Source organism: Cydia fagiglandana, chromosome 9 (genome assembly GCF_963556715.1).
Source record: "Cydia fagiglandana chromosome 9, ilCydFagi1.1, whole genome shotgun sequence".
NCBI classification, from domain to species: domain Eukaryota; kingdom Metazoa; phylum Arthropoda; class Insecta; order Lepidoptera; family Tortricidae; genus Cydia; species Cydia fagiglandana.
This window is the reverse complement of record NC_085940.1, coordinates 6,041,730-6,068,885: the sequence shown is the minus strand read 5'-3', so window position 1 is coordinate 6,068,885 and position 27,156 is coordinate 6,041,730. Positions and strand designations below refer to the sequence as shown.

The 27,156-nt window shown below is 39.5% G+C and overlaps 2 protein-coding genes across 2 annotated transcripts in view; one reads left to right on the top strand and one right to left on the bottom strand.

The window, feature by feature from the left end:
- The window catches only part of LOC134667213 (probable chitinase 10), a 165,238-nt gene that overhangs the window by 54,898 nt on the left and 83,184 nt on the right, over window positions 1-27,156 (bottom strand). The window contains exons 2-3 of the mRNA XM_063524541.1: window positions 15,761-15,839; window positions 7,111-7,319 (exon numbers count right to left, since the gene is read on the bottom strand). Of these exons, the coding sequence (XP_063380611.1) occupies window positions 7,111-7,319; window positions 15,761-15,839 (288 nt within the window). The remainder of the gene's footprint in view (window positions 1-7,110; window positions 7,320-15,760; window positions 15,840-27,156) is intronic.
- On the top strand, window positions 1,174-3,130 carry LOC134667137 (uncharacterized). Its single transcript, XM_063524426.1, has 2 exons — window positions 1,174-2,507; window positions 3,028-3,130. The coding sequence occupies exons 1-2, from the start codon at window positions 1,323-1,325 to the stop codon at window positions 3,106-3,108; spliced, it is 1,266 nt and encodes a 421-aa protein (XP_063380496.1). The 5' UTR covers window positions 1,174-1,322; the 3' UTR covers window positions 3,109-3,130.

The window sequence follows — 27,156 nt, the reverse complement described above, 5'->3', positions numbered from 1 at the left end:
CACCCCGTGGACAGGCAGGTAAAGTCAAATTGCCCTCTGTGCAGCTGCCCACCTTCAGTGGCAACCTGCCAGAGTGGCTCTCCTTCTATGATCTCTTTATGTCGTTAGTCAATAGTAGGGACATCTCCGACGCGGAGAAACATTACTATCTTCGGTCGTCGTTGCAAGGGGAGGCGCTGTCCATTATACAGCACCTTCCGATGGACGGACCCAACTACGCGGTAGCTTTACAGTTATTGCGGGCTCGGTATCAGAATAACAGGCTGCTGTTGGATACATTCATTAGCCGAATCATGAACCTGCCTTCAGTGGCGCACTGGAGTGCAGGGTCACGCTCAGCTTTCTATGACCCGCTCCGGGAGTCAGTCCAGGCGCTTGAGAAGCTCAAGCAGCCAATCACGGAGTGGTCATACTTATTGGTTTTTATAATTTTGCAGAAACTACCGAACAGAATCAAGACCTTATACGAGGAGAGGTACGGTGGCAATCCGGAGGTGTTGCCCACTCTCACGCAGCTACTGGCGCTGTTGGAGGAGCAGTGCCGGGTTCAGCAAGCGGTCTCGCCAGCAGCGGTGGAGCAACCAACTGCGCAGCGTGGTTCCGCACCTGCACGAGGAAGAGCGGGGCCGTCGGGTCAAGCTACCAGGAAACCGGGACCGCCAGCGAGGGTCTTCGCCATCGAACAAGAGACCAATCAGGTGAATTCACCCCCTGTTCTTTGCTCATACTGCTCGAGTGACCAGCACAGCTTGTACAAATGCCCGAAGTTCCTTAACCTGGCGATTTCGGAGCGGAAGACCTGGGCTAGGAAGTCAGGCGCATGCTTCAGATGCCTGCGCAGTCACTATGCACGCGAGTGCATGCAGCGCAACTGGTGCGCACAGTGTGAGTCGTCCGCACACAACTCACTGCTGTGCGATGGTGGTGCAGCGGGGAGAGCCCCACCCATGGCAGTTGAAGCAGCTGTCCATCGGGTAAGGGTCATGCCGCTTGCCACGCCAAGCACGTCGAGAGCAGTCACGCTGCCGGAGCGGTGGCCGTCTCCCCAGCGACGGACTACATCTCCGCCGAGGGCTGCGAAGCCGCAGTCTCCCAAGCCGTCAGTACCAGACCAACCCCAAAGGAGGGAGACAGGGTCACCTCATAGTGCGCTTCAGCCGGCTCAACTGATTCCCACCGGTCATATACCGAGGGCTAAGGTAGGCGCGCGTGTTCAAGCGGCGCAGCAGTCATTCCACTCATTGCGCTTCGGGACTCGGAGCAGTCCTGAGCCTGAACAATGAGATCAGGCCACTGTTGGTGCACCGGAGGAAAGACTACGAATGGCGCCAATTCGTGTCTCTCCTACAGCTGTGATCATGGTCAGATCAGGCAATGGGTCTTATGTTAAAGCTAGGGCTTTGCTTGACTCGGGAGCGGGGTGCTCCGTAGTGAAGAAATCATTTGTAGAAAGATTCAAAGTACACCAACAGTTTACTGGGAATAATATTTTTGGAGTAGGTGACATAAAGGTAAATGTGCCAGGCACGATTGCTAAGCTTGTATTCAAACCACGCGGGAAAACAGTGCCTATCATCAGTGTAGTAGCTACAGTCATGTACAGGGTTACGGGAAACATACCTTATTATGATACTGAGATCAGGACTCATTTGGATTCATCAAAACTTGAATTAGCTGACCCTGCCTTGGATAAATCGCAGGATGTGGACATCATTCTAGGAACGGATGTGCTCAATTATATATACACTGGTTCAAAGATACTCACTAACATTCCAGGTGTTGAGGCGTACGGCACCTGCTTCGGTCACGTGCTGATGGGGGCAACTTGGAATTACCCATCATCATTAACAACACCGACCGCCGGGACATCAGTAGAGGACTACGGCATCCATGCTACTCGGCTCGAGGACGTCCTAGAAAGGTTTTGGAGAGTGGAGCAGCCCCCCGAGGAGCGGCCGCAACACCCAGAACACCTCGAATGTGAAAGGTTGTATACCTCCACTACTCAACGTTTAGATAATGGCCAATTCATGGTGCGGTTGCCGCTGCGGGCAGACCGACCCAAGCTGGGCGAGTCTAGGGCTCTAGCCATGCGTAGACTGATTTCGTTGGAGGCCAGGCTGGCCAAAAATCCAGTATTTGCTGAAAAATATAAGGAATTCATGAGGGACTATGAGGCACTTGGTCATATGTCCAAATCAGACTTTAATTTCGAGAGCGAACACTATGTAATACCCCACCACGGAATTTTCAAAAAGGGATCCGAAAAGATCCGCGTCGTATATAACGCTGCAGCTAACTCAAGCACCGGAGTATCGCTCAATCAATGCCTTCACTCAGGCAAACCGCTTCAAAATGATATCACTCAAATATTGTTAAATTTCAGACGTCATCAAGTTGTCTTCACGACCGACATCAGAATGATGTTCCGGCAAACGTGGATACACCCCAGCGATAGGCGCTATCAGCTGATTCTGTGGCGCGAGGATCCGTCGCAGGATGTACAGGTATATGAGTTAAATACTAATACATACGGACTACGCTCCAGTCCTTTCATCGCGATAAGGACCTTACTTCGATTAGCTGATGACTGGGAAGCCCAGCATCCAGACTCACCGGCTGCTCATATCATGCGCAGAGATGTATATGTTGACGACATCCTCACTGGGGCTGATTCACTCACCGAGGCCCAAGAACTCAAATCAGAACTCATAGAACTCATGCAGAGCGCTGGATATGAGTTACGCAAATGGTCGTCTAACCGCAGAGAATTATTACAGGATCTTCCGCAGGAGCATTGTGAGATGCCTCGTCAGTTTGACTCTGACGACAAGAGTTTCATAAAGGTATTAGGGATACAGTGGAACCCCATGTCAGATTCCATGTCGTATCAACTCAACATACCGTTGGGCCAACCAACGACGAAACGTAGCATATTGAGTACCATAGCTAGACTGTATGACCCGTGTGGCTATTGCGCGCCAATCATATTTAGATTCAAACTGTTTTTACAATCACTGTTCACAGATGGATTACAGTGGGATGAGCCACTGTCCCATACTCAAGACCTTCAATGGAATGAACTCATTCAAGATCTACATCACTTGAGTCAGCTACAGATTCCGCGGTGCGTCACTCTGCCCGGTGCGGTGTCACACTCCCTCCACGGCTTTGGAGATGCGTCGGAGCTCGGCTACGGAGCCTGCGTGTACCTCCGGACTGAGGACGCGTCAGGGAATGTACTAGTACGGTTAGTGATAGCTAAGACTCGCGTAGCGTCAAAGAGAGTCAAACAAACCATTCCGAAGAGCGAGTTAAATGCAGCTCACCTGGTTTATAAGTTATTAAACCACGTCGCAGCGGCATACGAGGAATCAGTTCAGATTGACAGCATAAATGCTTGGTCAGATTCCAGAATTGTGCTATGTTGGTTGAACACAAAGCCTCATGTGCTACAGACTTTTGAAGGTAACCGTGTTCAAGACATTCAACAGTCAACCCGACCTATGACATGGAGGTATGTCAGATCGGAGTCGAACCCTGCCGATGTCGCATCGCGGGGGGCTACGGCGAAGGACCTCATCGGGTTTCATCTTTGGTGGAACCCAGAATGGTTAATGACGAATGAGTCACAGTGGCCGACGATGCCGGTCACCATGTCACCAGATTTACCCGGATTCAAACAGTTACATCACATTACGCCGGCCGAGAAGTCATGGGAGGAGTTTCTGTTATCACGAGTCAGTTCGTTCAACAAGCTTATCAATGTGACGTCATACGTATTGCGATTTTGTAAGAACGTTCGTTTGCCGAAAGCGCAACGGAACGTTCGCCCTACGCTAACGATCGACGAAAATCGTGAGGCAATGAACCACTGGATTAAGTACGTTCAACTGGATGCTTACAGAGATGAAATCGTGTTATTGAAAGGAGGTAAGATTGTTTGCAAGTCACTTCAAAAACTCAGCGTTTTCGTAGATGAGAATCACTTCATTCGCGTCGGAGGGCGACTGCGGCATTCATGCTTACGTTACGATGCTAAGCACCCATACCTTCTACCTAAAGACCATAAATGGACTCAAATGTTGATGCAGCATTATCACCGTACCTATTGTCACGCTTCAACGAGCGCACTCATCAATATACTCCGGCAACGTTACTGGATCCCGTCGGCGCGACGTGTGGTATCCCGCGTAATCAATAGCTGTATGTCGTGTTTCAGATTCAACGCTTCAACGCAGGCCCCGTTTATGGCAGATTTGCCAGCGGACCGAGTCACGGCGGCTCGTGCCTTTTCAGGAGTAGCAACCGATTTTGCCGGTCCCTACTGGGTCAAAAGTAGTCACCTCAGAAATGCTAAATCACTCAAAGCTTATCTGTGTGTTTTCGTATGTTTAGGAACGAAAGCCGTACATCTTGAACTCGTCTCGTCGCTGAGCACCGAGGCCTTCATTGCGGCGTTCACACGGTTTGTCAGTCGACGAGGGCTGCCCGCCTTAGTCAGGAGCGATCAAGGTACAAATTTCAAAGGTGCTAGCTCATACCTCAAGGAGGTTAGTCAGTTCTTACTTGACAACGAAATTGTCCTCCAGGAGGAATTTCGTCGCCAAGGTGTCCGCTGGGAGTTCAATCCTCCTGGTGCCCCTCACATGTCAGGCTTGGTAGAAGCCGCAGTCAAGAGTAGTAAGAACCTACTCAAGCGTGAGTTAGGGGACCGCATACTGACCTTCGAGGGTCTTTCAACCGTATTTACCAAAGTAGAATCGGTGCTTAACTCACGGCCTCTGGTTCCTTTATCCGAGGACCCATGTGACTTGGAAGTACTCACTCCGGGCCACTTTCTTATAGGGCAACCATTGCTATCGGTACCTGAGTACCCGTGGAAAGACACTAATGTAGCATGTTTATCACATTTCCAGTCTTTGCAAAAGATTTCACAAAACTTTTGGGCTAAATGGCATATTACTTACCTTAATAATTTGCAAACCAGACTCAAATGGTACAATCATGTTCCTAACATGGCTTTAAATGATTTAGTATTAATCAAGGATGAAACTGCACCCCCTCTCCACTGGCGTAGAGGTAGAGTGATTCAATTATTTAAAGGTGCAGATGATATTGTACGATCAGTTAAATTAAAAACTCAGGGCGGCGACTTAATCCGGCCCGTTGTCAAATTGTGTAAATTACCAGTAGAGTGTACTTAACTGTATTAATTTATAAGTTATGTTTTGGTATTGTCACATGTTAACAACTTATGGTACCTACTGTTTAAATTGAATTTATTTATATCAAGATGACTCACTGATTTCTAATTGCAACTGTACTAGGTACTGTTTCTTTATAAGTATTTAGTTGGTTACTTGTTCTTTCATGTCACCACTTTGCTGTGGTCAATGTTTGATAGTGCTGTAAGTTAGACTAGCTAATCCATTGTGCTTCAAGGTATCAGCTCAACTCTGGCCTCCCCCCGCAGGAATGTTTACGCCAAGTGCAAGCACCTTTCACATGTGCCGTGTGCAATAACCGTAGGCCAATTTCCTAGAGGCTCAAGCGTAACTTAAATGGTATGTCACTACATTCATTATGGTAAAACTTCATATCGATGGATTCTATTTCCGGAACCAGGACGATTCGGAGCGTTGTAGCGAACGCACGTAGGTTGCATTCCTGCCGGGTTTGAAGCTAGACTTGGCCGCAGCCATTGACCACGCCGCGTGTGTTTTCAGTATAGTTATTTTCTAAGAATAGTAGTTGTCGTGTCACGATTGTCACGCATCAGGCGTCAGTGTACGAACGAATAAGTGTAGATTAACGTAAAATATACGTGCATATGAAACATTGAGTTTCTTTTCATCGCCACACCTACCCGAACCACCCAGGCCGGAACGGCCAGGGTCCTCAGCGGCATCACAGCAGGCTTTGGAAGGCCTAGCTCCTACCGGACCACGCGAGGCGTCACACCGGAGCGGTGGAGGCGCTCCTCACCAGCAACGAGCACCAAAGGAAAGAGAAGTATCGGAACGCGACCACGGGAGTCCGGGCTAACCGCCTTGTGACGTAGACATTGATAAAATATGAAATCAAAGGAAACGGGATGAGGATCAGTGTTGCCAACTTGGCATAGATGATGCGAGATCTGGCATATTTTCACTGGCTTTGGCACCAAAATTTCCCATTTAGCATCAGGCATATTTTTTAGCATAATTTAGTCTAAGCCAAGTTTGCAGCAACAAGATGCGCCATCGCCTTATGTGGTTCATATTTTCATATGAATTTTGACTTTTGTGGACGGATGGACGTCGACAGACTATATAAAGTTGGTCGAGCAGAACTTGCCAGTAGAAAAAGCCGGCAAATTTGAAAAAAATTATGTGTTTTAAGTGTCTAATTTCAAGTGATATTTTAGCATTTTTTTAGCATATGTATTTCAAAAAACTTTGACATAATTCTGGCATAACCTAGACATTAGTCTAGCATTTTTTCAAAATTCGAGTTGGCAACACTGATGAGGATACTTAAAGAGAGGCTTATGCTAAGCAGATAGTGGTGGTCTGATGGTGTTCACAAGCCGAAGATGTTATTTAATGAAGAAGTTTTAATTGGCTTTCGCATTCGAGTTCTTCTGGTCGGAGGACCTATTCTCATTTAAATAAATAAAATAAAATTTCATTTGACCACTTTCTTTTGACACAATTATTAAAGCTTACTTAAGTGTATTCATCCTTGTCCTTTTTATACACGCCGTTAGCGACAGAAGTATCTACAGCAGCGGAAGACATTCGGCTCGATACGCTTGGTTGCCCTCGGATTTTAAGCCGGTTTAAACTTGCAGAATATCACTTGGTCAGACAACCTACTTATTACTATAATCTGGCCGACTGGCTCATTTGATCTATAAATAAATTACCTTATGAATCACTCTGTTTCTCTGTATGTGTCTGTGTGTGTTTCCCTGGCTGTGTATCTGTCTTATCGTCGGTAGTGACAAAATTCTCTACGGCAGCACCAATTCCGGATAGCCAAGCTCCGGTGACCTAGATCTCAGGACCAATTACACAAGCGGAGATCTCTTGTCCACCAAATGCCTCACTCCTATAAATAAGTTACCTTGTAGCCATCCTTGTCCTTATGGTCGTCGGTGGCGACAGAATTGTCGATAGCAGCCGACGACTTTCGACTGGCAATACTGGGGCGACCTCGGATCTTAGGCCGGTTCACACTAGCGGATATCACTTGGTCGGTGGACCGGGACACGCTGCTCGATACTGAGGTGCTGGTGCTGACTTTGGTCGGTTTTCGGAGTCTTCGGCGGACGGCTGTAAAAAAAAGGAATTGTGAGAAATTGGAGGTGTTTATTTACGTACTTACTGAAAGGAGGAGTTTTTTTAGCTAAATATGTAGGCATAAGTTATGCATTTATTCCTAAGTGTCCAAAAACTCTATGCCACACATAGGAAAAGTGACTATAAACTTATTTTTTGTTAGTAATTGTAAAATTTGTTTGTTGCCTTCTCATATAATTAATTATATAGGTATCTACTACACCAAAACATAACCAATAAAATTTTAATGTATTTTTTAAAAATAAAATAATTGTTTACCTGTGCCAATTAGTACTCGTACAGAATTATAGTTTATGAATAAACTAGTTACGTTACATTTATTGGCAATACGTCTTAATAAGGAAATCCGTGACAATTTTTAAAACTTGCATAAATGAGTCAACCATCGTTACTATAAAAGATAGTAGGTGTTACAAGCGGATATCATTATCCTGTAACTGTCTACAAATTAAAACTTTGTAAAATAATGTCAAGTGTGATTTGTAAAAATAAATATTCAAAATTAAGTGGAAAGGAAAGCCTTTTCAGAGGCCACGGGGTAGGTAGATGATAATTATGAGTAAAAACTTTTAAAATCCTCTTTCCTATTTGGGTAGGTAATTCTTTAAATATAGGTATGTAATGGGTCACTTCAGCCATTTGGTTTATATAACTAAAATAACTCAATCATTCAGCCGTTTAGATAATACCCTAGAATGAAAACAATATCAGATTTAAAGGGTTTTACCTGAAAACCTGGCTTTCAGTAACAGGATTACTAAATCTCTACCGTTCGTCCAATTTGCATCTTTTACGTCCAATCGCGCCAATTTCAATTTGGACAAAGGAATAAATCCGTTCATAATGGCCGGTGCTCAAATAACGATCTATTTACATTTTCAACGGTGGTGTAAAAGTTACTAACCGAATGTGTAAATATTTAATTATTCGAAAATGAGAAAATAATTGGAGGGTAAAAGGAAGTCCGTAGGGAGAGTTAAGCAAATCAATTCACAATTGTTTTAATGAAAAATTTTCATAATATACTAATAAAGAACTAAGCCTAATAAAACTTAGTGTTTTTGATAAGTTCACTAACTACATGGTATTCTAATATTTTCAGCTTTCTAACTTTCTAGCATTGTCCAAGCCGAAACTACGAGGGTTCGAAAATACGAGACGTGCCGAGAAAAGTTTACGATTACGATGACCAAATCGATGGATCTATTTTTAATTCATTAACTATTTTATACTTTTATACTGCGCGACTAAAACAATGATTTAGTGGTGCTTCTCAGTATTCTCAGGCGATTTTTATTTCACCTCAGTAACCATTTCATTATTTCAACCATTGGCATTGCATACTTTTGCATATCGCTGTACAGTCGAAAGTTTTAATTTATGACACATTTTGTACCTTGTCACAGTGACAATAGTATGAGATCTCTAGCGACTTTCATATTGATTGCCACTATGACATGGTACGAAATGGGTCGTAAAGGTGACAGTCCATTTCCAACGACAGCTGCACTACTGTTCATTTTACTATGGAAATTGACAATAACACCGACGCGTTCAGTACCAGTAGCGCAGCTGCGGTCAGAAATGGAATGTTACCATAAATTAATAGTTTCAATCGAACATTTCTCAATTGTCACATCATAGATAAAGCCAACCAAAATTCGGCTGCTGGTAGACATAAGGAAATTCGAACCTAAGTACATTATGTAAGAAAACTAGTGAAACCAGTAGGGCTAATATGGTCGCCTCTTTATCATTTGTCACCATGCCTGTCACGTTCTAACAAATATGTAAGTGCGAAAGTGACGCATGGCATGACAGGTGATAAAAATTCGACCATGATACCGCTAGTAGTTCCAATGAAACCTCCATTTTGTTGTGCTTCAGGGTTGGACTGTCCAAGGATTGACTAGCCAAATCTAAACGTTGCCTAAACCACAGAATAAATAATAGTAGGTACTAGGTACTGAAGACTCACTCTCTAACAAAACGCGTCTGTTACGATCAGGACTGATATGGCCGCTAGGTGGCGACAACACCACGCGCGGCTTATGGCTAGCTATAAGCCGCGCCACCAAAATTGGTGTGGAACGGATGTACTTGTAACTACCTGTTGCAAAACAACGAAATCGCGGAGTGAGCCACGCCTGCCTAAACCTTACTACTTAAAACTTTGTCTGCACAAAATAACTAGATATGTTACAAAGTAACCTGATATACCTAAAATAAAAAATAAAATAAGACCTGCAAAAGCTTCGACATCGACTTTAAGTGCCAGCAAGTGAGCAAGGACATGTACATACATACACAAGTACACATGGAATCGATACTCGGCATGTCCGATGTGATTACATTTACTTACATTTCATTACTACGTGCCTTCAGACAAAGACTATTGGAAATACGCTAAACTATAGTGCGACATAAAATAGAAGAAATTAAATAAAATGGAATTTAAAAAAAAACATACTAAATTGTTACCATCGAAGCATTTTACGTGAAAAACGTGACAGTTACGTAGGAAGTGGCGCCCTTAATAATTTCTACAATTTCTCATCGGAATTTTAAGCTGCAATGAGATACTCATACTCATACTCATACTCATTTATTCATAATATTCTTAAAATATTACATGTCAACATCAGAAAATAAAATACACATTATTATCACATTATTGAGAATAATAAAAAATGTATGTCTAGAATTAAAATTACAATAATCATTATGTTCATTAGATTAAAAATACAATTGAAATAGTATGACAAGATTATACATATATTTTAATAGCCTACATACAGTCAGCAGCAGAAGTCGCTATACACTCCAGGTGCTCAAAGAGAGGTAAACGTTTAAACTGTCAAAAAGTTGTTGACTGTCATGGTAGTATTTACTTGTGAGCGCTCAACGTATCACAAATATGTTAACAGTCGCTATTCATTAATTTCTACACTTACAACAAGTCATTGATACCTTAGCTGTCAAAAAACCAATGGTATCTAAGCGGTCAACGTGTCAAATATATCTGAACAATATGGAAAAATAGACTTTAAAGCATACAAGTATGGTCGAATATTGAATAAAAGATAGCCATGCTAATTTCAGGTAAAGCGTTTTGACAATCATCGAAAGCAGTACAGTCTTGTCATCACATACATCTATCTCACGTTTTGCCCTTAAACCATTTGACAGGAGCCTCTCGGTCAACTTACTGCAAACTATTTCTTTGAACAGAATCGTCAAGACGAATGACACAGCAATAGCTAACTGAAGCCGAATTTAGAGCCAATTGTCAAGGCACGTCGTGGTCTCAGTAACAGGCGTTTGCTTTTCAAAGCAGAGACCGCGGGTTCAAATCTCAGTCGTACGCACCTAGAGATTACAGCTTTTTGTTTTTTTTTTTTTTGGATTTCATTTCTATTATTAATTTGTGTCTTCTGGTTTTATGTTAATTTCGCATTAGTTTATATAATTTTTGAAGATAATGGCACATGTAGCGTATGTACGACTTTCTATCAGGACGTTGTAGGTTTGAACCCGCAGTGGGCGTTACTTAGATTACTCCTGTGCGGAATGCCATTTGATATTTACTACTCAAAAATCACGTTTGTTGTATGGGAGCCCCACTTAAATCTTTATTTTATTCTGTTTTTAGTATTTCTTGTTACTTATAATAGCGTCAACAGAAATACATCATTTGTGAAAATTTGAACTGTCTAGCTATCACGGTTCCTGAGATACAGCCTGGTGACAGACGGACGGACGGACGGATGTCGATGGACAGACGGACGGACAGCAGAGTCTTAGTAATAGGGTCCCGTTTTACCCTTTGGGTACGGAACCCTAAAAATGCTGGTCTCTTCGAAAACTGACTAAATTAAATTAAAGGGTATGAAAACAATGCATTTTATTAATTTCAGACATCATGTTTCATAGTAACATTTATTGCTTAAGACCTACACAATCGATATCTTAATAGAAATAGTCTTAGTTTTATTTTTCAAAACGTTCGGGGTTCGATTCCCGAGCTGAGTACACATTTTTTTTAATGTATGAATTTAGTTTTTCGTGTTACTAAAATCGATGACATGATTCCTAAGAAGAGATCGGTGTATATCGTATAGTATCAGATTTTCCCATACTGGCCGATCTAAATGGGCCACCCTGTATAGGTAGTATATTTTACTACAATAAGTGGGCTAAATAAATATATTAACATAGGTATATAATATGATCAACGGTTCGGAAGAACAGCTGCATATGACAGTTAAAATAAAAAAAACCGATCATTCTAGTAGAACCTACTTATTTATTGTATAAGTTTGACACTTAACGATAAAATACTTCTTTAAGAAAGGAGGTGTCAATTCGTAGTGCTACAGTATTTATTTTAAAGTTAAACAGATAAAATGTTGATGCCTAGATACCATTGAAATAACAACTGCTTAGCAACTGGTGGCACCCTGGCTGCTGACGTACGTGATTGGCAGTGCGTGTAGGTATTAATGACAGCAGCTTGAATTTGATTGCTTAGTTACCACTGACTTTTTAACCGTTATTGTCATTGTGATTAAATAAGGGTGTATGTGTTAAAGAAAAACTCAGAAGTTAAGGTATTTGTGACGAACTGAAAGCCTACGTGAAAATGACATCTTAGATGTCCTTATTTTTGTGACGATTGAAGTGTATATGTTTTCTTGGACACCTTGCCCGCTCAGGTATATCTGCTGCTGACTGTACAATGTACATTGTCATTCTGGATTTCCAAAAAGTGTAAGTCGTACAATAACACCGAGGCGCTGTGAAACTACAAAATAAGAATACAAGGAAAATATTACTAATAAAAACCAAAGACAAATTGAACATTAGATTTGGGCGACGACATAACAGCGTGGCTCCACTGCTAGCGGAAGCAGTTATAAAGTTGACCCAAAAAATTTTTATTAAGCTATGAGCTTCATCACATATGTTCCTTGAGTAATTCTAAGCATTTCAAGCCTGGGAGGCAATAAGAAATGTGTGTCTACTCGGATTTGTAATGGATTCAAACTTTCAACCCCTTTTTAACCCTGTTAGGGGATGAATTTTACAAAACGCTGAAATTACTTTTCCTGTCTTTTAATAATATCCCCAAATACAAAGATTCAAGTCCCGCGTTCGAAAATTTTTTTGATATCCATACAAACTTTCAACTCCTTTTTCACCACCTTAGGGGATGAATTTTCAAAAACGCTGAAATTAGTTTTCTTGTATTTTAATAATATATCGTTTTACGAAGTTTCAAATTCCTAGCTTAAAATAAAACTTGAACCCCATACAAACTTTCATCCCCTTTTTAAACCCCTTAGGGGTTGAATTTCTCAAAATCGCTTCTTATCTCTTGTACACTTTATAAATGTAATCTAGTGTGCAAATTTCAACTTTCTATCTTTTGTAGTTTCGGCTCCGCGTAGCAAAAATCTCCAACCAAATTTTTCACCTTTTTACGTTTTTCTTGTAAAATTACTATGAAATTGAAAAAACAAATATCAGCAATGAATTCTACGTCTTTGGTTTATACGAAAATGATACCAAACTTGCCCTAGTACCCACCAGGATCAGAGTAGATTTTTTTTAAAGATGACGGATGGCGGCCGTCTTTGTACCCCACCCTCCCCCCACTTCAGGCTAGAAATGCTTAGAATTACTCAAATATCAGATGTGATGAAGCTCATAGCTTAATAAAAAATTTTTGGGTCATGTATGGCAGCGTTTCATAACTGACTCCAGTATGCGTTGTCTGACTTGATGAGCTATGTTGAGTACTAACAACCCAACTTACGACAGTACCAAATGTTTATTAAATATTCAAAATCACGCACAACATTTACGCGAACTAGCAATTCCCAGGCACTATTTTCCAATCTGTTCCGAGTAATAAAATTCCCTGCACATTTAGAATTCAAGTGCTCATGAGGGGCGCTCAGTAAATGATAGGTTCTATCTCCTAAACGAAAATCAACCCAAATTTCATTGGTATAAAACACAAATTCACTGTCTAATAGTTTGTAGATGTTTTTGAAAATGCGAATGGGAAAAATTGTTTTAACTTTCAGTTATGTTATAAGATTCGTTGGAGACCTTGTATTTGATATGTCTCCGTTGAGAATAGGCAGTTATGTGTTCCGCAAAACGCTTAAGGGATTCTTTATTCTTACAGTTTCATCGAAACGGGCTTAGTGTAAGACCAAGGGGACAACTTCGGGGTTTTTGTCTTTTACTTGGTATACGGTTATTTTGCGTTACTTATATCCGTCCGTTTATACTTCTTGAAAAGTTTTACTATGCTTAACGGTTTTTGAACGAAAATTGTACATACATTCCATTGACTTCAAAAAAATAAAATGGCTAAATTTATTTAGAAAGCTAAAATTACCGCATTCATCAACGCTTAAATGTATGAGCTTTCTTACTTCAAATTTAATATTGAATCGATGCTCGTCCGGTCACATCGTCGGCTGAACAAAACCGGAAAGAATGAGATTTTTCCCCAAGATAAGAATAAAGATTATTTTCTCTCCGGATTTTATTCGATTCGTTGAAGACAAAAGTGGTGACACACTAAGGAAATTTTATTATTTGCTGTTATGCTGCTAGCTAGCCCTACCTACGAAAATTTGCGACCAGAATTTTACCTGACGACTGAGTATCAAACTTTGCTAGGTTAAGTTTAATTCAGCCAAGTTGAAAAAAGTCAAATTAAAAAGGAGGATATTGCGGTAAGCAAGTAAATATTCTTCATTGTGCACCATAAAGTAAAAATGCACAGAAAGCGAAATACAAGCTTAAGACTAGGTAACAAACAGGCGGTCTTATGACCTATTAAAAAGCCAACAGACTACCTTTGGGTACTACGTTTAGGACGCCGGTCGTCAGAAGTCAGGATAAGACATGTAGTCAAAATATTTCACAAAAGTCATTATAATTTTATACGCAATAAAAGTGCATCACAGTGACGTGCGCTCGCGTCGTTAATCGCGCGTCATCGGCAATAAATCCGCGCGCGCGTCAATACGTCACAGAGTCGTCGAGCCGCGGCCCGCGGCAATTTTACGTTCTGTATTTTATGAGTCTTTCTGTGCTGCTTTTTGCTTTGCGATTTCACCCAGATAACCTTTTGGCAGTTTTGCCGCACTGCTCAAGTGCAGTCGTTTTTTGGTGCTTGTTTTTCAACTGCCCAATTTATGTCATGATTCAGGAATGATATACAGACTGAGCCTTGCAGTTAAACGCAATATCTTACAGATAACACAGAAATAATTTACATAATATTTTTACCGGTCTGCAAATTCGAAAATTTTCTTAAAACTGAATGAACAATAAAAAATCCTCATAAATTTGCGCACCAGCTCACGAAAATTCACAAGAATCGGCTATAAATCTGACCATAGAGCCAGAAAGACAATACCTACCAGTAAAACATCAGGCCAAAAATCTCAAGTACCTAATTAACAAAAACCAAAAGTTAAAAAAATCTTTGATCAAAACAATTGAACAGCGTAAATCGAATGTGAAGCAGCAAATTGCCAGATTACCCGCCGTATATATGTCACACGTCCAGGGGACAGTCGGACCCGCTTTTAAATGGAGATTAATGTTTTGTCCGATGTTCTCGACTGTACCCTCATCAACATCATTGTATTGGTATCGCTTGATAAAGGGGTGTAAACACGACAGTTGCAAGTACCGGAGTTGTGGGTGGGTTTACACCATAACAGATACTTTTTTAGCCATAAATTTAAACCAGGTGTTCCAAATAAACATTGACAAAAAAAATAAGGATTACTTTTTTTACTTGCACGTTTTTCTGCAAAATCATTAAAGATTTGAACTACAATCATGTACCTAACGAAAAAAAACGTAGCTAATATCTTCAAAATACCCATTCTCCTACAAAAACGTTTAAAAATTCGATATTAAACTTTCGTGAGACATAATTTAAATAGTTTATACGACAACGGTTTCACTCACTTGAATTTTTAGTCGCTATTGGCGACATGTTTCGGGCCCTGCGGGGGTCCTTCCTCAGGTTCGAGTGCTCGCGAAATTCAAGTGAGTGAAACCGTTGTCATATAAACAATTTAACGTTTAAAAATTATCAACAATATGTAATGTGAAAATCTTTGTTAACGTATTTTATGGCCACCCTGGTAACTTGACCGATTTATAATTTTATATCACTTTATTCTGAGGTACAATATTTTGTTTAATTTACACTTTAATGCTTATTACGTTAATTTTATAATGACATTATTAATGTATAATATGACCAACCGTTTCAAGAACAAGATATCAAACTAACACGGTTCATGAAAGCCCACTGACGGACAGACAAACCGCCAGACAGCGATAGGTATGTAATTATGGTAGGTACTTACTTGTGGAGTCTGAGGTGGGTGCAATAACGGCGACTATCAGCAGAATGGTGAGCGTCCACCGAAGTAATCTTGGTGGCCACTGTAACAAATAAACAAAAACAATGTTTAGTACTAACTAACATACATTCGTACCTATTTAATTTCTTGCTAAAAAAGTCAAAAATCTCGGCATTCTTCACAACGTGTATGAATACTTATGACAATGGGGTTAATAATTATTTTATTTTTAATGAGACAAGAGACAATCTAACAATACGAAGTCATTACCTAAATATAAATACGTGAGTCAGTTCTACGGAAAGAGCATAAAATAATTAATGATGTTATTCTATTTTGAGATTAAAAAAAAATCAGTTCCGAGCCCTGTCACAAAGTTATTGTAATTTTCTACAAGACGACAACGTCGACAAGCAAGCAAATCTATGTTTGTACTCGTACCTATAGGTTTTGGCAATGTAAAAACATGATCATGTTCAAATGCTCATAAACCCAAAGAACATAAACCCAAACGGCATTCTATAGAAAAATCACGAATGAACCAACCAATGCATAATTTTATCGCATTTTCTTGTCCCAATTTTCCGCCAACCGTTTTTATAATGCCCCGTTCGTGATCTGGAATTTTCCAGATTTTTCCGGATTGAGCGAGCTCAAATGTAAGGAGACCAAACGTAAGATTTTTTTAGGACATGTCTTTTCTCAAGCATGTGTCCCACAAATTATGTAAGTAATGCAACACAAATTCACAATAATGGGAAACTTTTCAAGACCGGGATACGAGGTAAGGAGAAAGGCAAAATGTGTAACAGTCTGACACTGTAAGGTTGACACTGAATGAAGGTAAGTATTTTTAATATTATGGTAGATAAGAGCTCTTATGTCTGTACTCTTTGCAGTTTAGGTACAGTTGCAAGTTGCGGAATGTTTCCAAAAAGTTTGAAAAGTTGTCGAAAATTTCAGGAACATTTCACTGGGAAAGAAAACTTTCATTTTGAAAATAGAAATATTTGATTAATATACAAAAATATAAGAAATTTTCTTAATTTTACTAAGTGGATGTTTTGAAATTTTGAAAAGTTTCCGACAGCAAATCAATAGGTTTAAGTACTTTTATACTGCAAATGACACGAGTCAAGGAAATCAGAAATTTTTTCGGGATTTTCCGTTTTTCTAAAATTCTGGTAACCCTACTAGAATCAGATAGAGGGTGATCAATGGCTGGATTTGTTTACGAGGTTTATTAAATTTTATGGCTCCTGGGGTTGATTTTGATCGACGATTGAAGGCTCTAGGGGTTAGTGGTGGTAAGTAGGTGAGTGATCGGTTCCTGAGTGAGTGTTAAGTGAGATTTTTGAAAGGGGATGTTTTAAGAATTAGACCAAGGTAAGTCTGCAATGATTTTGACAGATTTTGAAGTGTTATTTATACGTCATAATTTCATAGAAGTTTGACGTTTAAAATAGCACTTGCACTGCGTGTGCTATCAAAATCGTTGCAGTTTTATCATGGTCTTACTTTATAAGCTGTTCTAAATCCTAGAGACCAATTCAGATACAACAACTTGCTACGGGTTTGAACTGGTTTTGATACGAACTTGAACCGTATTGGTGATTGGTGTTAATCATCTCACACACGACTTTCACTTCCCATATAACCATTCCAGTCGCAGAATCATCAAAGTGGTAACTAAATGTCAGATGTGTCGTAACAGAGTCCACACAATGTGTCTAGAATTGTTTCGAAACAAAGTGTCGTCGCCGTGTGTACACTTTTCCGTAACAAGGTGTCGACACATTTGTGTGCACTTTGCGTGCGGTTTGCGACTAAATCTGACAGCAAATTTGTGACAGCAAATGTCAATATAAAATACCCTTTGAAAACCAAGGTTTGTCAAACTACTATTAGTGTCTCGTGTGCTCGTAAGTAATTCTAGTAAGTCATCATGGGCGATGCAAATGATAATAATCGACCAAAACCATATAAACACCCAACACCCGTCAACCTTTTACAGAAAAGTTTTTAAAGAAATGCAATAAGCTACTTAGGTCAGCCAACGAATGCTCAAAAAAGTTGTAGAGGGAAATGCTCGGAACACAATTTTTGACTCTGTAACTTGGTTTGGACAAGTTAGGAGGTGAACATATCAAAAGTCCCCGGCCGTAGCCCTTGAGCGGGGGGAAGAGAGGGGGCTTTGAAGGTCCGATTTTCCGGTTTTTCGATTATATCTCGGAAACTATGCATCTTAGCGACATGGCCACTTATACAAAATGAAAGTTAATTTAATTTGTTATAAGTTTATTCAGTCAATTTTTTCGATATGTTGAATAGTTTTTGAGATATCCGCTCTTGAAAGTTTATTTAGGGCTCTCAATTTTATCTTGATATATCTACATCAGTGAAGGTGCTAGGCCGTGTATGGTATCGTTTTCGTATAAATCTGGGTTGCTGAATCCATTTAAGGTATCACATTGACACCATTCCACAAAATTAAAAAAAATCTTTTTAGGGTTCCGTACCTCAAAAGCAAAAAACGGAATTCTTATAGGATCACTCGTGCGTCTGTATGTCTGTCTGTCTGAATACACAAAATAGTTCTTTACCTATAGATGACAGGAAAACCTATTAGAAATGTGCAGTCAAGCGCGAGTCGGACTTAATGTACGGAACCCTTAATACGCGAGTCCGACTCGCACTTGGTCGGTTTTTTTAAACTCCTCTTGACGCTTAACCGCTGAACCGATTTCGTTGAAATTTGGTATAGAAATAGTTTACGTCCCGGAACAGGACATAGGATAGATCTTATAACCAAAATCATCTTTTGAAGGTGTGAAAAGTGGCGTGGAAATTTGTACGGGAAATCAATAACCGCTGAACCGATTTATATTAAATTTGGGATGGTCTACATCTTTGATTTAGTTAAAAATGATAAAAAAAACATGACTTCAAACCTAAACTTAAACAGTATTAACTTCAAGAAGTCAATTCTGAATTCCCCCCTACACCTCATTTCACACTTTTGAAGGATGATTTTTGAGATAACTTATTATGTCCTATTAACTCACATTATAGACGGGTCTAACGCGAATTATATTCAATTACCTTGATTTACCGACGTTTCGACACAGGTTTCACTGGTCGTGGTCGCGGCTGACTGATGTCCCAGCAAAATGTCAAAACAGAGATTAACCCCCCCAGAGATTATTAGACCCGTCTATAATGTGAGTTAATATGTATTCAAAACGCGAAAGTTTAAATTATTATGTCCTGTCTCGGGACTCAAAATATATGTGTACTAAATTTAAATTAAAACTGTTCAGCAGTTTAAGCGTGAAGAGGAGTTTAAAAGAAAGTAAGTTTATATGTTTTTACTTTGGAATGGTGTCAATGTGATACCATAACTAAATTTGGTACTGCGAATTTATACGAAAACGATACCAAACATGGCCTCGTAGCTTTACTGTTGTAGAAATCAAAATAAAATTGAGAGCCCTAAATTCTTATTACTTGACCAAACTTGTGTAGAAGGAAAAGGAAAAATAAAAGTCTTCGGCAGGAATATAAGACACAAATATATATTTTTTTTTGCGTTACTATTTCAATCATCAAATATAAACATACCTTGATTATATTATTCTAGTGAGATCCTCACAGATAAACAAAAACATTTACTTAAAAAAATACAAGGTCGAAATGTCACGGAACTTGTGAGAGTAATACGTGAAATATAAAAACTTTTATGACAAAAAAATCTGGACACAATTTAAGAAGCATCCCATTGCGTCGAGGAATCATCTGTATTTTTACTTGTTTCATTACCTCCTCGCTTCTTTTTTTGTCCTTTGTATTCTGTAGCAATTTGTTAGATCTGAAAATAAAGATAACTTCGGACTAACGGATGTCGATTTATAGGTTTTAGGGAGTGCAGAATTTGAAAACGATGATCATTTTATAATCCAAGATGGCGGCTACGTATTTTGTCATAAAAGTCGTCATGAATATCGTTTTATAGGTTTTAGGAAGTGCCGATTTCGAAAATGATGACCAGTTTGGAATCCAAGATGTGTGCCGTGCACTTTGTCATAAAAGTCGTCATGGATATCGTTTTATAGGTTTTAGGGAGTGCAGAATTCGGAAATGATGACCATTTTGGATTCCAAGATGTCTGCCGTGCACTTTGTCATATAAGCCGTCATAGATGTTGATTTATAGGTGTTAGGAAGAGCAGATTTCGAAAATGATGACCATGACCAACAATACGACATCCATGTTGACTTTTAACATAGTACATGGCCGCCATCTTGGATTCCAAAATAGTTATTATTTTCGAAATCTGCGCTCCCTAAAACCTATAAAACGACAGCCATGACGACTTTAATGACATACTGCATGGCCGCCATTTCGGATTCCATCATTTTCGAAATCTGCTCTTCCTAACACCTATAAATCAACATCTATGACGACTTTTATAACATAGTGCATGGCCGCCATCTTGGAATCCAAAATGGTCATCGTTTTCGAAATCTGCGCCCCCTAAAACCTATAAAACGACACCCATGACGACTTTTATGACATAGTGCATGGCCACCATTTTGGAATCCAAAATGGTCATCATTTTCTAAATCTGCGCCCCCCAAAACCTATAAAACGACATCCATGACGACTTTTATGACATAGTGCATGGCCGCCATTTTGGAATCGAAAATGGTTATCGTTTTCGAAATCTGCGCCCCCCAAAACCTATAAAACGACACCCATGACGACTTTTATGACATAGTGCATGGCCGCCATTTTGGATTTCAAAATGGTCATCATTTTCTAAATCGGGGCCCCCTAAAACCCATAAAACGACATCCATCACGACTTTTATGACATAGTGCATGGCCGCCATTTTGGAATCGAAAATGGTTATCATTTTCGAAATCTGCGCCCCCAAAACCTATAAAACGACACCCATGACGACTTTTATGACATAGTGCATGGCCGCCATTCTGGATTCCAAAATGGTCATCATTTTCGAAAGTGGGGCCCCCTAAAACCTATAAAACGACATCCATGACGACTTTTATGACATAGTGCATGGCCGCCATCTTGGAATCGAAAATGGTCATCGTTTTCGAAATCTGCGCCCCTTAAAACCTATAAAACGACACCCATGACGACTTTTATGACATAGTGCATGGCCACCATTTTGGAATCCAAAATGGTCATCATTTTCTAAATCTGCGCCCCCCAAAACCTATAAAACGACACCCATGACGACTTTTATGACATAGTGCATGGCCGCCATTTTGGATTTCAAAATGGTCATCATTTTCTAAATCGGGGCCCCCTAAAACCTATAAAACGACATCCATGACGACTTTTATGACATAGTGCATGGCCGCCATCTTGGAATCCAAAATGGTCATCATTTTAGAAATGTGCGCCTCCTAAAACCTATAAAACGACACCCCTGACGACTTTTATGGCATAGTGCATGGCCGCCATATTGGATTCCAAAATGGTCATCATTTTCAAAATTGGGGCCCCCTAAAACGTATAAAACGACATCCATGACGACTTTTATGACACAGTGCATGGCCGCCAGTTTGGATTCCAAAATGGTCATCATTTTCGAAATCGGCACTCCCTAAAACCTATAAATCGACACCCATCTCGACTTTTATGACAAAGTGTTTGGCTACCATCTGCATGCAAGACATTTCTATTATTTTTACGTACAAAAATGGCCCCCTGTCAACTTCCAACCGAGATTTAATCGATAATTTATTCGATTAATGTTCAGATTAATTCAATTTCAATCTATGTTAGGTCGACTAAACTAATCGTGATTAAAATTTGAGGATTAACTTTTTTTATTCCATTAATTAGTCGAATAAACAGTTAATCTATTAAGTCCCATCTCTGGCCACGTCATTTTTACACTTTGAGAATATCTGAAAACAAATGAACACAAGGAGCCATTTTGCAAATCCAGTAACTTTGTTATTACTTTTGACAGCGCGTGTCATGTGTCTACACAGAGTCGACACAAAGTCGAAACATTTGCGACTACTTTGTGACTGCAATATTTCTCAGCCTTAAACCATATTTATACATCATAATTAACAAGTTTCGTAGTATGTAAAGCGTTATTTCTGTTATTTAAGTATAGTATACGCATCGAAGTACTAAAAATGCATCAAATAATATATTTATGAACACAAGCACTGAGAAGTAAACAATTTCATTTCCGGCTAAACTAAAACAATGTGGTGGCGCGTTGATTATATTACACTTAGTTTATCAAACCACTCGAGCAGTTTAATTCCCCATAATAATTTAAGTCCTATTGTAATATAAATGCAAACAATATATAATTACGTCTTGTAATCCGTTTTAGAGATGGCGTATTAATGTCACTTATTTTTATTTAACTATTTTTCCATCTGACAGTTTGCATTTGACAGGAACAAAATGAACGAATGAACGAATGATTTTGGCATAAAGTAGTCGCAAACTAGTAACAATGTGTGCACACGGCGACCACACTTTATGTCACTTTGTGTCATGTGTCGACCCTTCCCCATTTCTGGTAACTGTGTCGACACGGCGACGACTCTGCGACTGGAATTGTGACCGAAACAGACGGTGTCGACACAAGATGTGTCTACACCGCGTCGTAACGGCGACTGGAAATGGTTGTATGGGTTCTTTCTATTAAAAAGAAAACTTCCGTAAAATGTAAACATAACCGAAAAAAGAAAATTCACTCAAATAAAACGGCTCATTCAGTGCAATGTATTTAACTGTCAGTTTGATTTTCCCTTGTCAATACGAGCGGCAAACATTCTTAACTAAGGCATAAAAACGAACTAGGAACTCAGGCATGCGGGCTTCGATTGCACTCCATTGTGTTTTTTGTGTTACAGAGTAGAAAAGTTAGCGCACTTGTAATTAAAAACGCGGTAACAGTTACGCAGATAGAGATATAGGTACTACTGTGCCTAATATTTAAAAGGAAAAGATGATTACCAAAACTAATATGAATCAGATGTTTGGAAACAGTAATGTTATTTTGGCTTTTTTTACTCGCTCTATAAAAGTTATTAATTTGGGTTTAGTTATTCAATTGTAAGGAAGATGACACAAGATGTTGTATTATCAAATATTTGAACTTCAAATACATATATACCTATCTAAGTCTACTTCAGTAAATCAATTTACCTATTATTGCTATTATTTTGAGTGATATGATGAGTGGAAGTCATCGTTTCTTCGCTTTTCGTTTTCGTTTAGGCCCGTTGATAAGGAAATGCGGTTTTTGCAGTAATGCTCTCGCTGTAAATTGTGTAAGATGTGTTGTTAATTAGCCGACGCAGGATTCGGCCCGTTTATTCGACAAAGTTTTAGTTCGCGTGTTTTTATTTTACTTTTATTTCGACTAATGAAACGCCAATTTATAGTTCCTTAAATATTTGCTGGAAAAATTGGAGCGCACTGAGTTTTGGACTTCCAACTTTTGTAATTAGGGACGGAAAGCTGTTCAGTTCGAGTATGAAGTAAAATATGGATTTATTTTTTTCTTCACTAAGCTTAGAAGTTTTTTTTAATTATTTTAATCTAGCTAGCTGTGTCCATGGCTCCGTCCGCGTGGGATTTGGTCTCTGATTTTTACACTCCCTTCTCAAAAGAGGGTGAAAGTCTAGAATTAAAGTAGCCTGTGTACAGTCAGATGTAAAGATCAACGAGCAAACAAACTTCTATACAGAGGGTCAACTACATATCGTTGGTGCGAATAAAAAAATCGCCATGTATTTTTAAGCTACTTTTCAGGAGACAAAAATAACTGTTTATTTTCCTGTTTGTAATATATTTGTTGCGCCTGTATTTTTTTTCTCATAGATCAATGATTTTTACATAATACTCATGAAGAAAATAAATAGATTTATATGTAATTTTTTACAATATTATTATTTTAACCAAATTTTGCTACACAGCGACTTAAATTTGGTTCATTAAAATCGTGTGTCGTGTCGTGTGTGAAGTTTGTACACATAGCGATTTGTTGCCAAAGTAACATAGTACGAGAGATGATACATAGCGGATTTTAGAGTCTATGTCGGGTAATCCATTCTACAATAGATGATACATAGCGGATTTTAGGGTCTATGTCGGGTAATCCATTCTACAATAAATCGCCTTGTGCAACATTATCGCCATCACCCTCGACGGAAAACAAGGCATTTAATATCGTTATGTGCTAAAAAATCACATAACTATTTTTTTGTTTCTGTTCTGTTATTTTTTGGACAAATGTTGTTCTGTGTTCACATAGCGGAATTTTTATTTTCAAAACTAATAAAGATATAACAAAAATATTTATGTGGGTCGACGGGAAATTTAAAAAGGAATTCAAATATGCCAAAATAAAAAAAAATCGTAAAAAAACATAGCGATTTTTATATTCGCACCGACGATATGCAGCTGAATGTACATTCATAAGCTCAAGATTTCTAAATACTATGTGTTACTCGTATCAATATCAGTAACACACAAACGCAGTCAGAAGTTATCTCGGCATTTGCCCAATTTTTTCTAGGTATAGAGGAGAAGAGGAGAGGTTGATAAAACCAGCTGTAAAAACAACAAAAAAATGTCTCAGAAATTAAAATCCTAAAGAACAGCTCAAACAATCCAAATTCCAAGTTACTAACAAAGCTGAATAAGGACACTCCTTGGGGCTGTTTTAATTTTAAAACTATAGTCCTCACAATGGTACCAGCGGCAAAAAAGGTTTTAATAAGCGCGGGTTAATGCTGAGAAAAATACTTTATTTCGCGCTCAATATTAAAATAGAAGTCGTTATAGCTTGCACTGCGATTGTGCAATGTTTTTATTCATTCAATATACTTGAACTGGACATTTTAAAAGTGAAATCGAAAGTTGAGTTTTTCACTTCGAGCAACACCGGCTTCCGACACGTCGGAACGGTTCTCCCTTCGCATTTATATGAGAAGTGCGACTGTGTGCACGTTGCACACAGTCGCACTTCTCACTCACTACATACATATAAAATGACACACTTCAAAACAAATCTTGCACACCTCGATCTCTTTTTGTGTACGAATAAGTCACAACACGCACCGCACTAGTTTTCACGATAAATATGAGGTGTACCTACTTGCATCCGATTACCCTTTTAGTTACCTATTTACTGCATTGTCATTAATAAATATCCAAATTTTAACTGGGTTTCCAATAGCTGTTACAAATTTTGGAACGGTCCACTCCAATGCACTCTACAAATTTAGTGCCCTGTTTTTAGGGCTCCGTAGTCAACTAGGAACTCTTATAGTTTCGCCATATCCGTCTGTCTGCTAGCGCTAGAAAGCTGCAATTAAGCATTAATAAATCATGCACCCTTGGTGGGCAAATCAGACTCGCCCGGTTTTTTTTTTGAAAATCCAATCTCGTTTAAATTGCCCAACAATACAAATTGACCAATTCGCATCTCATTGGATGAGGGTGAATAATGTCCGCTATAAATTGTTTAACAATTTCATTAGAGTGTTTTTCGCCAAACGAGACAAAGACGAATACCGACGAGAGACGATTTTTTTTAATCATGTTCGAGTCGAAAGTGTTTGTTTGTGTGACGTCCGTGTCTTTGAACGGACCAATCACGGCACGGGACTTCGCTCACCTCGTCCCGCGCACCCCCACATTTTTGGCATCATCGGTTGCATGAAATAATTGCTCTAAACTCGGTCTAGAGGATTCCTAGATTTCCTAGCCTATGGTTTACCCTCTGTGTTGGATGGCCAGATGTTGGATAGGCACAAAGGCAGCCGTGTAATACGGTATTAAGTTTGCTTTAGAAAACATTATATGTATAGAAGACCAGCGACGTTTTATGAAGCATACTACTGATGTCAAAAATAATGATCACGAAATTAAAATACCTACGGCGCGATTCGGGAAATGAATTAGATATTCACTAGATATGAAATAGTAACGATATGTGACGTTCCACGGCAAAAGGTACCCTATGGCGGTTGGCGCTTACGCTAAATAATTAACGCCGCTCCAATATTATTGCGGCCATAAGGTACCTTTTGCCGTGGAACATCACATATCTAGTGAATGTCTAATTCACTTCATTTCCCGAATCGCGCCGCTATAATATTCAAAAACGTTGAGGTTACGTCCATAAGTAAGTCTACACATATAGTAAGATGATACAAATAACTTTACCGCTTAGGTATCTCATTACGACATAATATTGAGATTTGGCCACGGTGTATTTGAAGGTTAGGCTTGTGACTTTTTCTATTGTACCCAGCACGTGAAAACTAATACCTTAACCAGCAGGTATTATGGATGGCTTTATCAATGTGATAAAATAACCGTCACATTTTTACACTGCTGCATTTGAAAGTGACGGACACCGTGATACGCTGTCATGTAGACAAGAACGACCATCATATCTATATATAGGAAGGTTTTTTTGCATTAGAAATAAGGTAAGTAAACAATCTTGATGTGTCTTTTAAATAAAAAACACATTTTAAAAATAAGTTACGGCAAATATGTAACAATTATGAATCTAATACGATCATTTATATTCTTCTGCTTTCATGAATGACAGTTACTGATTTTTATAAGCGTTTTTCAATTAAAAGACATGCCAAAATCTCTTACCTTCTTCCAAGTTCTTTCTAATGCTAAAAAAAACGAACTGTAGGTTGTTATTTAAGTACCTTTTACCAAAAAACTACCACAAAACTTACTTATTTTTACCAGTGGTCTGAGTTAACTGGTAAGGCTGTACAATAAGTAGTAAATCGGTCATAACATAGCATACGGCGCGTGCGCCGGCCCAGTGTCCGAGCAAGGCCAAATGAAAGGAAAAGGAGCGAGCGGTACTTGCGCAGAGAAGCTTAGTACACAGAGGCAACGTCTAACCCCACCTACACACTAAACTTGGCTTTATTTGTCCAAATGTATCACTTCGTCCGTCTGTCTGTCCTGTCTGTCCTGTCTGTCCTGTCTGTCCTGTCTGTCCTGTCTGTCCTGTCTGTCCTGTCTGTCCTGTCTGTCCTGTCTGTCCTGTCTGTCCTGTCTGTCCTGTCTGTCCTGTCTGTCCTGTCTGTCCTGTCTGTCATGTCTGTCCTGTCTGTCCTGTCTGTCCTGTCTGTCCTGTCTGTCCTGTCTGTCCTGTCTGTCCTGTCTGTCCTGTCTGTCCTGTCTGTCCTGTCTGTCCTGTCTGTCCTGTCTGTCCTGTCTGTCCTGTCTGTCCTGTCTGTCCTGTCTGTCCTGTCTGTCCTGTCTGTCCTGTTTGTCTGTCTGTCCTGTTTGTCTGTCTGTCCTGTCTGTCCTGTCTGTCTTGTCTGTCCTGTCTGTCCTGTTTGTCT

What these genes read in the sequence shown, in the direction of transcription:
- LOC134667137 (XM_063524426.1), top strand. Translation starts at nt 1,323, where the DNA reads ATGGCGCCAATTCGTGTCTCTCCTACAGCTGTGATCATGGTCAGATCA. An exon ending in ATCCGTCGCAGGATGTACAG is followed by an intron (nt 2,508 to 3,027) that starts GTATATGAGTTA and finishes CACTGTTCACAG; the next exon opens with ATGGATTACAGTGGGATGAG.